The sequence below is a fragment of the Myotis yumanensis genome, unplaced genomic scaffold (assembly GCF_028538775.1).
Source record: "Myotis yumanensis isolate MYYU_CA2020_CCGP unplaced genomic scaffold, mMyoYum1.0.hap1 SCAF_13, whole genome shotgun sequence".
NCBI classification, from domain to species: Eukaryota; Metazoa; Chordata; class Mammalia; order Chiroptera; family Vespertilionidae; genus Myotis; species Myotis yumanensis.
The window spans coordinates 28,263,475-28,276,295 of record NW_027223764.1 but is presented as its reverse complement, the minus strand read 5'-3'; the positions used below and the strand labels follow the sequence as shown (position 1 = coordinate 28,276,295).

The window sequence follows — 12,821 nt, the reverse complement described above, 5'->3', positions numbered from 1 at the left end:
TTCATTAACTCCTTGACAATAGGATCCATGTATCTCTGACCTCCAATGCCTGATGATAGCTTATACATGAAAGACATCCCACAAAGGTATTCAACTGAGCTGTAGGGCACATTTGAAATTTAATGGCTACCTTTGAAGAAATCTGTTTTAATATTATGCCATCTAAGATTACACTAAAATGCTAAAATTCTCTCAACTTCCTACAAACTTTAACACACAGCCTGTAGAAAGACTCCATTTCTCTTGAGATGTTCTAGTGTCAAGGTTTAAAAGCTCACATAAGATCTTATAATGAATGCCTCTCTAAAAATAAGAAAATATTCCTCAATATCCTCAGCTCTTCCAAAATACTTCGAAATCAAAAAGTGAAATATAATAAAACGTCATCATTCTCTGAAATGCATCTACCTCAGGGGGTGAAAAGCAACAGCTTAACAAGAATACAGAGACACTAACCAGTTGTGATAGGAACTCAAGTTTATATAGACCAACTGAAATGACACGGAACCCTGTGACAGCGAAACAGAAAGGATGTGAGAATATTTACCATAGGTAAAGGGTTTAGATCATAATAGGAGAGAATGAATGTGCTAACCAATTATGGAGTTAATTTTCAGGAATGAAATAGCATGAAATAAAATTACTTTAAAAGTCCATAAGCATATATATATATATATATATATATATATATATCCAACAGGCTGATCTCATAAAATGGATATTTTTCTCATTTTTAAGAGTTTATTTGCTCAATTTATTTCAAAATATATAGAGTAATAATTTTACATTCTCAAGTCATTATTCGGTAGCAGCGGAATACAGATTCCAATTTGCTACCTCAGTTCTTTGTTTCACATTCATAACACAAAACGGCTTAAGGGCTGTTTCTATACACATGTGAAAAAGAAACAAAAACACTCTCCCCACCTCACAGATGCAGCAGGAGGGCCCTGGCTTCTGTTGGAATCTGACCAAGCCTCCCCTCCAATTCCCATTTTAACTTTCAAACCACAAAAGTTAAGACAATCGAAGTGAATGAGTTAATTTTTATTTTACATTATTTTTAAAGGATCAAAAATCACTAAAAAACAGTTTTAAAAACTATCCTCAGAAGGCAACCTCAATAAGCAAAAAGTAAACAGGAACATATTTTCATTCATCAAATAACTGAGCAGAACAGTTACCTACATGTAATGGAGAGAAAATAGAAAACGAACAAGATCATGAGTCAAAGTCAGTTTTATGTTATTTAAATGGTTTCATTTTAACTTGAAGCCATGATAACTTGTGTGTAAGTTTAAGAAAGAGGACTAAATTTAAGTTGCACCAAAGATGAAATATAAAGACAAACACTTGTTAACAGTAAGTCTGTGTGATCAAATTACTTATAGTGGAATAAACTGAATTCAAACACATCTTCAGTTTGTCAAGTTTTCCTAATTCCTTGTGGAGCTATCTTGCACAATCATTCCAATGACATGATAATAATCATTTTGCATACAATATACTTCTCTTTCTCTTGAGAGGTACACTCTACCATTTAAGTCAATTTTGTTCTCGTTTTATGTAAGTGTGAAAAAAGAACAGATGTTTTTCCAAAATTGTTTAAGCTTGGAAGACATGCTATCACTTTCTTCAATATAATCCTTCAGAATCACCAAAATCATTATGGTGATGTCTTAGTGGCTGACTTCTTTAAAGCCCAAGTTATTAAATATCATAATGCACAGCATTGTTCCATAGATAAAATGTTTATTACAATAGAATTATTTGCCACACTCATTTCATTTTCCACCATGGGCTTTAAAAATAAAGTCTAGTAGTTCTCCATGTCAAGCACTAAAAGGTTTCTAAAACTTCAGCTCATTCCTTACTGCCTAGATTCCTTTGGATCTTGTCTGATACATTTCACAGCAGTTATCAGCTAGATTTATCATGCTTCATTATAAACCCTATTAAACTGGTCTTTTTATAAAAGTGGACTTTGCTCTGTATTACTCCAAAGTCCTGCAAATACTAAAATGAGATTCTGCAGAATCCTTAAAGATGCAGAGCTGCCTTTGAGTTATTTTTTCATTATGCAAAACTTGGCCCAGGAGCGATGGCCATGTACCTGGTTAGCTAAAACAGGCAAGCACAACAGGACTGCAAATTAATTCACCATGCAGGTTTCTAAGGCAGATCTAAGTCTAACAAACTATTAGGGCAACTTGGTGAAGTCAGAAGCTCAGAAGCGTTTATCCTTACGGTCTCTTCCTCACTCTCTCAGAATAAAATCTCCTCATTAAGCTCAACCTGCATGAGAAACAGCACATGCTCTATGGGAACCAACAAGTATAGGTCTAACTCTAAGTTTTCAGAAGTATAATCAGTACATACTCTCAAGCTCCCTCCAACACAGCAAATACACATGAAGATAATCAAGTATTTACTCTTTCTCCTTATATCAGTCCCTTGTGTTTACGGAGTGAAGGATTCCAAGGGACCTTGTATTATTATGTAACACGTCGTCTAGCCAATGTGATGTAGTTAGGAATAGAGCATCAAAACCTTTTACTTTATCAATTATCATATCTATTAATTAAAAATCACTTTCATTCGGGCGCTCATTCCCTATTTATGTAAGTTCTTGTCCCTTTGCTTTCCATAAGAACTCTAGAGTTAAGCGGTGTAGAACAAGTTTCATTCAATCTTTCCACCCAAGTTGTGAAGCTTACTGACATCAGAACCACACAGTTCTCTAAAATGCTGGAGCACCACGGATCAGTTGCATCAGAAGCCAGGAATAAGGCAAACAATGTGTCTCCCATTTCAATAAAGGTAGAGCACTTCTCTATTTTTGAGCCTGGAAACAGACAAGCCTCTTGGGAGGAGGTGCCCCATTAGTAACAGTATGCAAATTCCTGAAGGAAAACAAGCAATATTCTCCCTCGGATGTTATGAAAAGATCTTTAAGAAATCAACAGACTAGGCTTCCATGTGTGGATTGCAAATGTCATCCAATTGAGGAAATTTAAAAAAAATCCTCCCTTAGATATGCGCGTTGGCTTGTTTTTGACACTTTGATGATGACAGAGCATCAGGTTTGAAGGGTACCAGCGAGAAGGGCCAGCATGTAGAGAAACCCGGGAGAGCCACACACGCATAGAAAGTGAGGATGATATCAGACGCATTTCATTTCAAGTCTGATGAGGCTGCATTTAGGATTTTCCGGCTGGGCAGCTTTGCCAAGGCATTTGGGAGATGGGGTTTTTCTTCCGCTTCTCACACTCACGCACATACACACAGCCAGACACACACCTGGGGCGCATTCAAACTCTCTGTACAGTAGGTGGCATATATGAATGCACATATTTAAAAAAAAATATCTCGACATCCGACAAAGACGGGGAGGCAGCTTAGGTGCTGAGTCTGGCTCTAGAAACGTGCACAGCCCCTCAAGTAAAGGAAACATTTCTGAGGATGAGGACAGACATAGCAAGCGGGAGGGGCGGGGGCCCACAGAGACAATACAGAGACCCGCCGCTCCCCACCCACAGGGTGCCCCAGGGCCCCCTGCGCGTAACCCCGGCTTACTGTGGGCTCTTGGGGTAGAAGGGCAGGGTCACATGGCTGAGATCCTGGATGTCGAAAGCGGTGGGCTCGGCGGAGATCGCCTGTCGCTTGGTGCGCGGCTCGCCCTGCAAGGTGCTGGCGCTCTGCTTCTGCGCCTGCTGGGTGGCCGGCCGGATCACCGAGCGGTACTTGTCCAGCTCGTTCTGCAGCTTCTGGATCAGTTCGTCCTTCTGATCCAACTCCAGCTCCAGCTCGTCGATGAGAGCATCCCGCTGCCTGAGCTCCTCGATCTTCTCCTGGAGCGCGTACTGGAGATCCCGCAGGGTGCCCATGCTCCTCCCGGCTACCGGGGGCTCCTTCCCCGCGCTGCTCCGCGTCTCGGGGCTTCCTCCCCTCTCCGATCAACTTTCCCCAAAGTCGCCGCTGCCTCCCGAGTGCAAAAGCTTCCTACTTGAGACCAAAGCCAGCCCTGGCTTCTGAGCATGCCCAGTCCGCGGGCTCCAGCCACGGAGAGTTTCTGTGCAGATTCCACTTCTCGGGGCTGATGGAGAGGCTGAGTGTGGGGATGAGCAGAACAGCAGGTCCAACCCGGGATGAAGCCTGACGCGTGGTGGGCGCTGCAGGGGGTCCGAAGGGCAGCTGCGCGGTGGTCAGGGAGCAGGAGACCGGGACTCGGATGAGGCTCCCGGGCAGCAGTTGGTCTGCCGGGATCACTCGCGCTGGGAGCCAGAGGAAGCCAGTGGTGCGTGTGCGGAGCCTGATAACCCTGCGGGGCGCGCCAGGGGCTGTGCAGGCGGAGAGGCGGGAGCACCACTTTGTGGGTGGGGAGGGGAGAGGGGAAAGACAGCCAGGACCCCAGGCAACTGGGAAGGTGACAGCCGGCTCCAGAGCAGACGAGTCTGGAGGACAAGGGACTACAATCCTGGAAACGTGGGAGAGCAAAGCGTACTCTGCATCTTAAAAGCTCTGAGTTCTGGAGGGATTTTGACCACCAGCCTCACCAGGAAAGGCTCCCGAGTCACGTGTCTGAACTCTCCCTACTCCCAAGCCACCTTTCCCACCCGGAGCGCAGCACACAGGTGGCCAAGGCCAGAAAAGAAACTTGCTTCTCAGGAGATAGAGCAACTCTGGATTCCCCCTAACATCCCGCTGTCTTTGGGGAAGGGAAGGGGGAGGAGGCTTCTGCCCCCCCCGCCCCCCAACCCCTCTCCCCTCCAAGCATTCCCACACTGCCTGCTCCTGCTAATTCCTCCCCTTTCCACCTTTTCCAAACTCAGGTTAATGAACTATTTTGGGGGTGGGGGGTATAGGGAGCATGGGAAAAATCATTGCTGATCTCCAAAAAGTTCATCCTAAAATTGAACCATACCTTTAAAAATACTATTTCCCTGACAACTAAGCTGTTAGGTCTGTGCCCTTCCTCTTAAAGAGCAAGACACAAACTTTGAGAAAGAGAGAAGATCCTAAAGAGGAGGGCTGTACCACTCACTCCACCTCTACCCACCCTCACCCCTATTCCTGCCCACTAGATTATTTCCTGAAGTGATGACAATTAAGTAGCATCCTTTCTGTTCAAGGGTAATTCTGACATCATTGAAACACATGATGTTTAAAAGCGCCAAATATTTACTTAATGCTTACCTAAATTTATAATATTTGTCTAATCTTCACCATCTCATCCAATTTTATAACATCTTTATTAGCAGCCCTCTAATTATTCTTGGGCACGGAATGATATAAACCTCAATGCTACACTTGGCCATCCTAAACACTAAAACAAAGTAGATAGGTAGTAGTTTAAAACTGAATTGCAATCTAGAACTCTAGCCAAGGACAGATATATTAGTCTCAAAAAAAGTATAAAAACTTGCTTTCTTTTACTTTTGAATGCACAACTTTTTCTATCTGGGCTAAGAAAAGAAGAAGGGAGAAGGAAAAAGGGGGCAAGCCAACAGCAAGTTAGTAAGCTTTTTGATTTAAAGAGGTGTAGATGACAAAGAATATATAACCCTAAACATTCTTCCACACAGATTATGACCTAATTCTCTTAGTACAGATGTTATAAGACAGGTCTTCTGCTTTCCAACATGAATGTGTAATACACAAAATGGATCATCCCCAAAACATTTCATTTGTAACGCACAAAACATGAATAACTTACAAATACTGAGAGCAGGAAATAATAGTTCTGAATTTCATTGTTGTTTTAATTAAAACTAAACCAAGCAGAAGTACTATAGCTTTGCATAACTGACACTATTCTAAAAGAGCTTCTGTGATATTGTCTTTCCCCAGGCAAAAGGCCAAGTTCTTATCTTTCTAACCTATGGGAATTCTTTGATTCCATGGGAAAATGCTTAAAACTTTTTCCTATCAATCTATTATAGGGGTCCAGGTGGCCAAGAGTTTATGTCTAAAAATATGTTAGAAACATTGTATAAGTAACATCATTAGTTAACTGCTAAGCAGGGTTATATTTTAAGGTTCATTTGAGGCTTCAAGGGGGTTACTTAATGTATTTGGACAGCACAAAGTAGAAAGCCTGCTACATGCACAACCAAAATAGAAATAAAAGCACTTTTCCATCAAAATTAAAATTGCATTTCAACCAAAAAATATTCAGGTATCTTTGAACAAAAGTGAGGGTTGTTTTTTTGCACTAAGTGACATAATTTGTTTCACTATTTAAACTATCATATCTACACGCAACCATAGGATATATTCATCTGGCATTTTCATTTTAAATGGAAGTCTTGTGATACAAAATATATTCCATGATTAATCCCATGTTGAAATTCAGAAATCAGTTGTAATAAATGCAAAGAAAGTAAACAGCCAGGAAGAAATGACTATTACAGTTGACATACTTTAAAAAATGTTCAAGGTATAAGAATATATTTGGTTGCATTAGCCTGTATTATGAAAAAATAATTTAATTTCCTCTTAAATACTTTAGAATTACATATGCAAAAATCCAGAATTCTAGACTATTCTCTTCTGTTCTTAAACTCAACATAAATATTATAAGAAAGTTTTTCAATGATGTTCTTAACTGGTTGTTTAGGGCTTTAAGGACCTAATTTTCCAGCTGAAACTTTTGAGTGATTCCAATATTTTCTTAACCACCTTTTGCACTGTACTAGGTAAGTGCTAGGAATGAATTTTATGTGAAAAATCAAGGTCCTGCAGTTAAATTTCAACAGACTAGTCTTCCTATGTGTCTTATAATAAGTTTAATTGGTTAAAATTTAATCTCAAAGATCAGACACATGTCTACTTTCTGCTCATTTAGAAATGGCTGCCACAAATCTGGAATAAACTGGAGTTGAATGACATATACTGACTCTCCCACTGCCTACCTAGAATGACGTCTTGATGTTAGATGTTAAAACAGAGAACAATGCAATTTTGAAGGAACTGAGTTCATACGCTAGTTTTCCAGAGTCAACTCACAACCTACTTTTCAGCAGTCTCTCTTTGTCATAACTGTAATGGAAACAACGCTCTACCAGTAGCCAGACCAAATTGTGGCATGTTGATGCTCTTCAATTTTGCATCCAACTTTCATGAATGAGAATAAGTATTATCAGGCCTTCTTTCAAATCTCAGAATCCTTCAATAAAGTATTCAATAATGCAGCCTTATTTATTAAAAAATAAAATCTGAAGAAGTTATAATCCTTCACTAGGAATATAATTTGCCCCAAAAGAACTGTGATAATTTTGCCATCCAGTTTGCCCCTCCCACTGATGGAATATTTCTTGGAATAGTCCTAAGTTTGACATTTTCTTCTGCCACTTCATGTACATATGTTGAACTGCAAGAAACAAACAAACAAAAAATATAGCTAGCGTTTTGGACCATGAAAGCCACCCCTTACAGAAAATTGGTAGCAGTAACAAGTACCCGTAAGAATCTAGATATGGAAGTTACTATTACTGGTAGACATACTAGCTTGCTCTAAATTGCCAATCCTAACCAATATCATAATAAAAATAGCTAGCTTCCTTGAACTCGTAATGCATAGCAGGCACTGTTCATGTAACCCTACAAATTGGACATTATTGTTATTTCCATTTATATTTGAGAAAACAGAGGCACAAAATCACCCACCTAATAAATGGTAAGGCCTGGATTCGAATCCAGACCCTTACACTCTCCCTGCATTGCCCTCTACAGGAATTCCAACTGTTGCTCTTGCCTTTGCTCTGGACCCAGAGAGTTAAGAGTGTTCTTAACGTTAACTAGCCTGACTGTGGAGCGAGGCTAGGGACGTAGAAATAGGAGAAAATTGGAAAATCCAGCAAGAGTAGGCAACAGATGTTTTACAGGTTCCTTTTCCTAAAACTGTCTTCACTCTAGCACCATTTTATCCTGTTTTAGGATGATCATCTGTACCCATTAGCCTGACGTTGTTCTGGTTTTAATACTAAAATTGCTTGGGAGTGTCCTGGTTTTAAAACTGAAGTCCTAGGTACCCCTTGGTCCTGGACAAACCAGGACAGTTGGTCACCCTAATTAATTCAGGACCAATGAGCCTCTCTATTTCATAAATATTTTCAAATTTTGCTTTCAAAGTTACTGATAGAAAAGTAAAGCCAAGGAGTATAAATAACAATAATACCTATTATTTTAGGCACATTACAAATCCATTTATGCATTTGTTTGTGTAAATATGTTTTAGGAAAGCAATCATCCTATTCCAAAGCCTAATAATACACCACAGAAATTGTCTTTGGACTGTAAAGGGGAACCAGTCTGACAACAGAATTTTAATTACAGTTTGATGAGTCAGAAAAGAATTCAAGGCTCTCTTCGATTCATTGTAATAGAAATCTGGAGTTTAGACACATGGGCTTCCTATGGATTAAGCACCACATTTCAAGCACCGATCTGATTATCACTTATAGAATTATATTATTCTATGATTGTGTTTTATAGATAGATTCAGCCATCAGGAATGCATGTTTAAATGGATATAGTAAAAGTTCTCATGGTTAGGCTGTTTTGAAGTCATACTGCTGAGAATTATATGTTCAGCATAAAAAGAAAAAAAAAACATAAACCATTAATGATGAAAAACTTACTGCAGAGACTTGGAAAGTAATAGTGCATTGTACAGTAATTGCTAATGTGCTTAGAGTTTAATAGCAAATTAGTGTCATGCCTAATATTCATTGAAATGAATTCTTATAGTCCGCAGCTTCAAATGATGGTAAGTTAGCACTGGGCCTCAGCCTGCACTAGAGTCCCCCCCAAAATCCATGCACTAGCTAACAAAAAGAACATTTCTTTGTGCTGTTAGTAAGCTTCCCATTTCCAAAGACCAGAAGAAATAAAAGATTTCTAAGAAGAAGAATATTGGGTTTTCTGTATTTTTTCATGAATAGAAAAATTTTAAATGCATAAAAGGGAATTTAAAATGATTTTTCCACAAAATATTATTTTACTGCATGTTAAGCCCAGTGAATATATGCATGAGTATGAACATCATAATATCTCTGAATCTGATTAATAAGTTATAGTTTCTCAGTTCCATTTCAATGAACCTTCTGGTATATCAAGCACATTATTTCCTAAGTTAATGCATCATTATTTTCCCCACAAAATATTCAAAAACATTTGCAAAAGTAATTTTGCTTTTGAAAATGGATTTGATATCATGTGGCTTATGGGAGAATAGCTCTGGAGTCAATTATTTTTTGTTGTTGCTTTTATATTAAATAGCTTTTAACAGATTCCACAACTTACCATTTTCCCCCTACATGCTTTGTAATCAAAACTGAAAGTAAAAAATAAAACTACATTTTGCTAGGAACTTTCTAAAATTGGGAACGTGGGAATGTAATGAGGCTATAAGAAACGATAAAATGGAATATTGAGTAAACTGGATTTTATTGGTAACTAAAATGAATGAACTGGGCAAGAGAAATATGGCAAGACACTTATACTGTGAGAATGTCAGAGATTTGAAGGAGAGGGGAAGTTGCAGGCAAAAAGGCTAAGTAGGGAAATACACAGAGATCTCCAGGCTCATTAACTTAATGGACAAGTAAATATCACCTAAGTTCCAATTGAATTAATGCTTAATATTGTGCCTTTCATAGAATAATCATGAGATGGAAATCTATCTCTAATGATAACCAAACGAAGCACTGGGATGGTAAAACAAATGGATATTATTCCAGGGCCAATATATGATATCTCAAGTTTATGAAAGCATTACCCTTGGAGAATCGCTAGATCCTCAAGCTGGGGCTCAGGAGATGCATACCGGTATAGTCACTGTGCATTTGAAACCAACTGTTAAATTATCAGTCACTTTGCCTAATACACATTTTTAGAAAAAAAATTCAATAATTTCTTTCTTATCCAGATTGGATTGAAAAAATAATTTTTCAAAGTATAGGCATTTATCTGGTGGATAAGACTACTTTAAATATTAGTGGTTCAGATTTAAACTTAAAAGACATATATACAAACACCTATATAGTAAATAAGTTGCAAAAATCAGCAATATACCAAGTCTTTGGTTTTAAAGCTCCATATAAATAAATATAAAACAGGAGGGACTTTTACACATTTTTGGTATTAGGCAGACTGTTCAGTGTCTGTCTTGAGTCACTGTATTATGTAAGAATATTTGTACTCAAATATCAGAGTTAATGGAAGAGTCATCTAAATTTTCCACAGATTATAATACAACCAAAATTCTAATAACCTAGCTCCTTAGAAAAGCATCTATGTTAATATCAATTTTAAGTGGAAAAAAAATGACAGGGAAATTTAAAAAACGTTTACTTGTGGGATAGTAAAAGCAACTGCTGCTGTTAGGAACATAGAGAACTTTGCAAAAATTGCTTATTTTCACTTTGCAAGTTCCACTGGTCAGACCCTCTGTCAGCACACAGCAAGTTACGTTCTCTCAGCAGTCATAGCACAGAAACTTCACGCATGTCACAGCATCTTCACATGCACCCCATTGCTTTATTTATTTTGTGCTACTCTCAGGGCACTCCCAAAAATAGATTACAAAAGAGCTGATACCAACATTTGCTATAGTTTCATACTCTATCCTTTCCCATATCTGGGATTGGGGGCGGGGCGGGGGGGGGGGGGGAAGCAAAGGTGTCCTTAGTCTTTATTCATAATGGATATCACAAAATTTTGCCAGAATGGACTACAGAATGATCTAATTGACATCCTAATTTCAAATTTAAGGAAACTTAAAGACCAAGGCAGAGGAGAATTTAGAACCAAGTCTCCCAATTATCAGCATATTAAAGCTATATTATTCTTCCACTTGGCATTTCAGTACTTCTGTTCATAGAAGCCTGACTTGGTTCACCTGAAAATCTGACTGCATATCTCTTACTGATCATTGTTAAAGCCAATTCAGAACACTTTCATTTGCTAAAGAGACCAAAATATATTAAAATGTCTTTGGAATGTCTGATTAGTTCTATTATGCCTATCTTTATATTCAAACCATATAGAACTGTTGTTACTACTATGGGGATCTATATGAAGGGTATGGAGGTGTGGGGGTAGGGTGTGTGTGTGCATGCGCGTGTACAGGCTTGTATAGACCATACATATAAAACTTAAATCACATGCTTCTAATCAACAAACCTGCATTAATGTCAAAGTAAAGTGGGCCCATGACATGGGTGGATCCCAAATCTTTTGTATTACACCTCACTGCCAAGATCTAAGCGGGGAAGTAGAGTAAAGCATCTTGCTCACTTTTTCTCTCTTTACACACAGCAGCTTAAGTTTCCCCACACTACAGGTTTTGAAAGTCCTTAAAATATGAACGACAATCATTACCGAGAAAAAGGAAAGGTGTCTCCAACTCATAGAAACCAAAGGGTAACACCCTAAATCTCACAGAGAACTCTCTCAGGATTCAATGGTGATACTTGTTTGATTCTCTAAACTCATGTCATTTATCTAAGACCATTTGGCATTTTTAAGGTATAAAAACTTTAGGATATGCCAAAATGTAACTTTATTTATCTAACATTTTCTAATGGCGCACTCCACAAAATTGGCGAATGAATAAAAATTAGTAAGTTCTATTCCAAAATGCATTTAAAAAACACTTAGATTTTTACTACATAAGTGTTTTCTCAAAATAACTTTGTATTTTAATATTCTAAGTATATTTCTTTTGTTAACTAATATATCTACAAAGCAAATTATCAACATTAACACATTACATCATTTTCATAATCTGGAATCATGAACTATCCAACTGTGAGAAATTGGAATAATTGATGAAGAAAGGACAAAATGACCAAGAAAAAAGAAAACATATGGCTATGGCTGGTGCAACAGCCAAACTTAGCGGTCAAAAAACAGCTTTGCCAGCAACCCAGTGACTCTGAATAAGAGCTCTCAGCCAAACGACACAGAATTTCATCAAAGTGTGAGCTAAAGAACACTAGTTTCTTAAAATGCTGATTAGTATAACAAAAAGGATCCCATGGTCAACAGTATTTGGCAGACACTAAGAAACGTTTAATAAAACAGAACCCTTTTGGCATTATTTTCTCAGCATTTTTTATTTTCTAGTATGTATTATGAATCTCTAAAATAAATACCTAGCAAATAGTTACAGTTGATTTAAACAAATAGACTTTCATCTGATACTTTAAGTGTTGAAACTGAGTATACAATTTAATCATTTTAAAACAACTCATTACAAACTACAAGCACCTACCCCATTTGTGAAATTCCTTATCAGTATTTACATACACAACAGTATCAGGAACAAGAACACATAGTGCTGGTCCCACCAAATTACTGCCAACCACAGTGTCTCCCCTTTAAAACCACAATTTACCCAGCCTGTAACCACAGCCAATGACATGACAGCAAACCATGAACATATGACAAATTTGGTGCTTACAGGAAGGACTAACATAGCCATGTGACTACTAATCACATTTCCTCTCTTTAAAATTAAGCTGGGTCACAGGATTGCTGCTCAGTTTATAAAAATATTAAAGGGAAAATTATAGTGAGACTGAAATCAGGAGAGCAATTGATTAATCATTACACTGACCTTTTAGTCCTTTAAAATCTTCAGGTACTGAGCAATTTGATTTTCATATTTCAGAGCCTTTCCAATGGTGATTCTCTATCTGTAAGACCCCTCTCCTAACCCCTTTCACTACATTCAAATCCCAAGCCCATCGCTTCCCCATCACCATCCTTCCAGCTTTTGAGTCATTATCTCAATGAACTCATTCTTCAGTGCT

At 38.2% G+C, this 12,821-nt stretch overlaps 1 protein-coding gene across 2 annotated transcripts in view; it reads right to left on the bottom strand.

Moving 5' to 3' along the window:
• Window positions 1–12,821, bottom strand: part of PRKG1 (protein kinase cGMP-dependent 1) — a 1,083,951-nt gene that overhangs the window by 1,003,463 nt on the left and 67,667 nt on the right. Inside the window, exon 1 of one of the 2 annotated variants that reach the window (XM_070432781.1) lies at window positions 3,577–4,016. The exons of the other annotated variant lie outside the window; for it this stretch is intronic. Within the exon in view, the coding sequence (XP_070288882.1) occupies window positions 3,577–3,887 (311 nt within the window). The 5' untranslated portion in view covers window positions 3,888–4,016. Of the gene's footprint in view, window positions 1–3,576; window positions 4,017–12,821 lie in introns of those variants that run through there. 2 annotated transcript variants of the gene reach the window in all.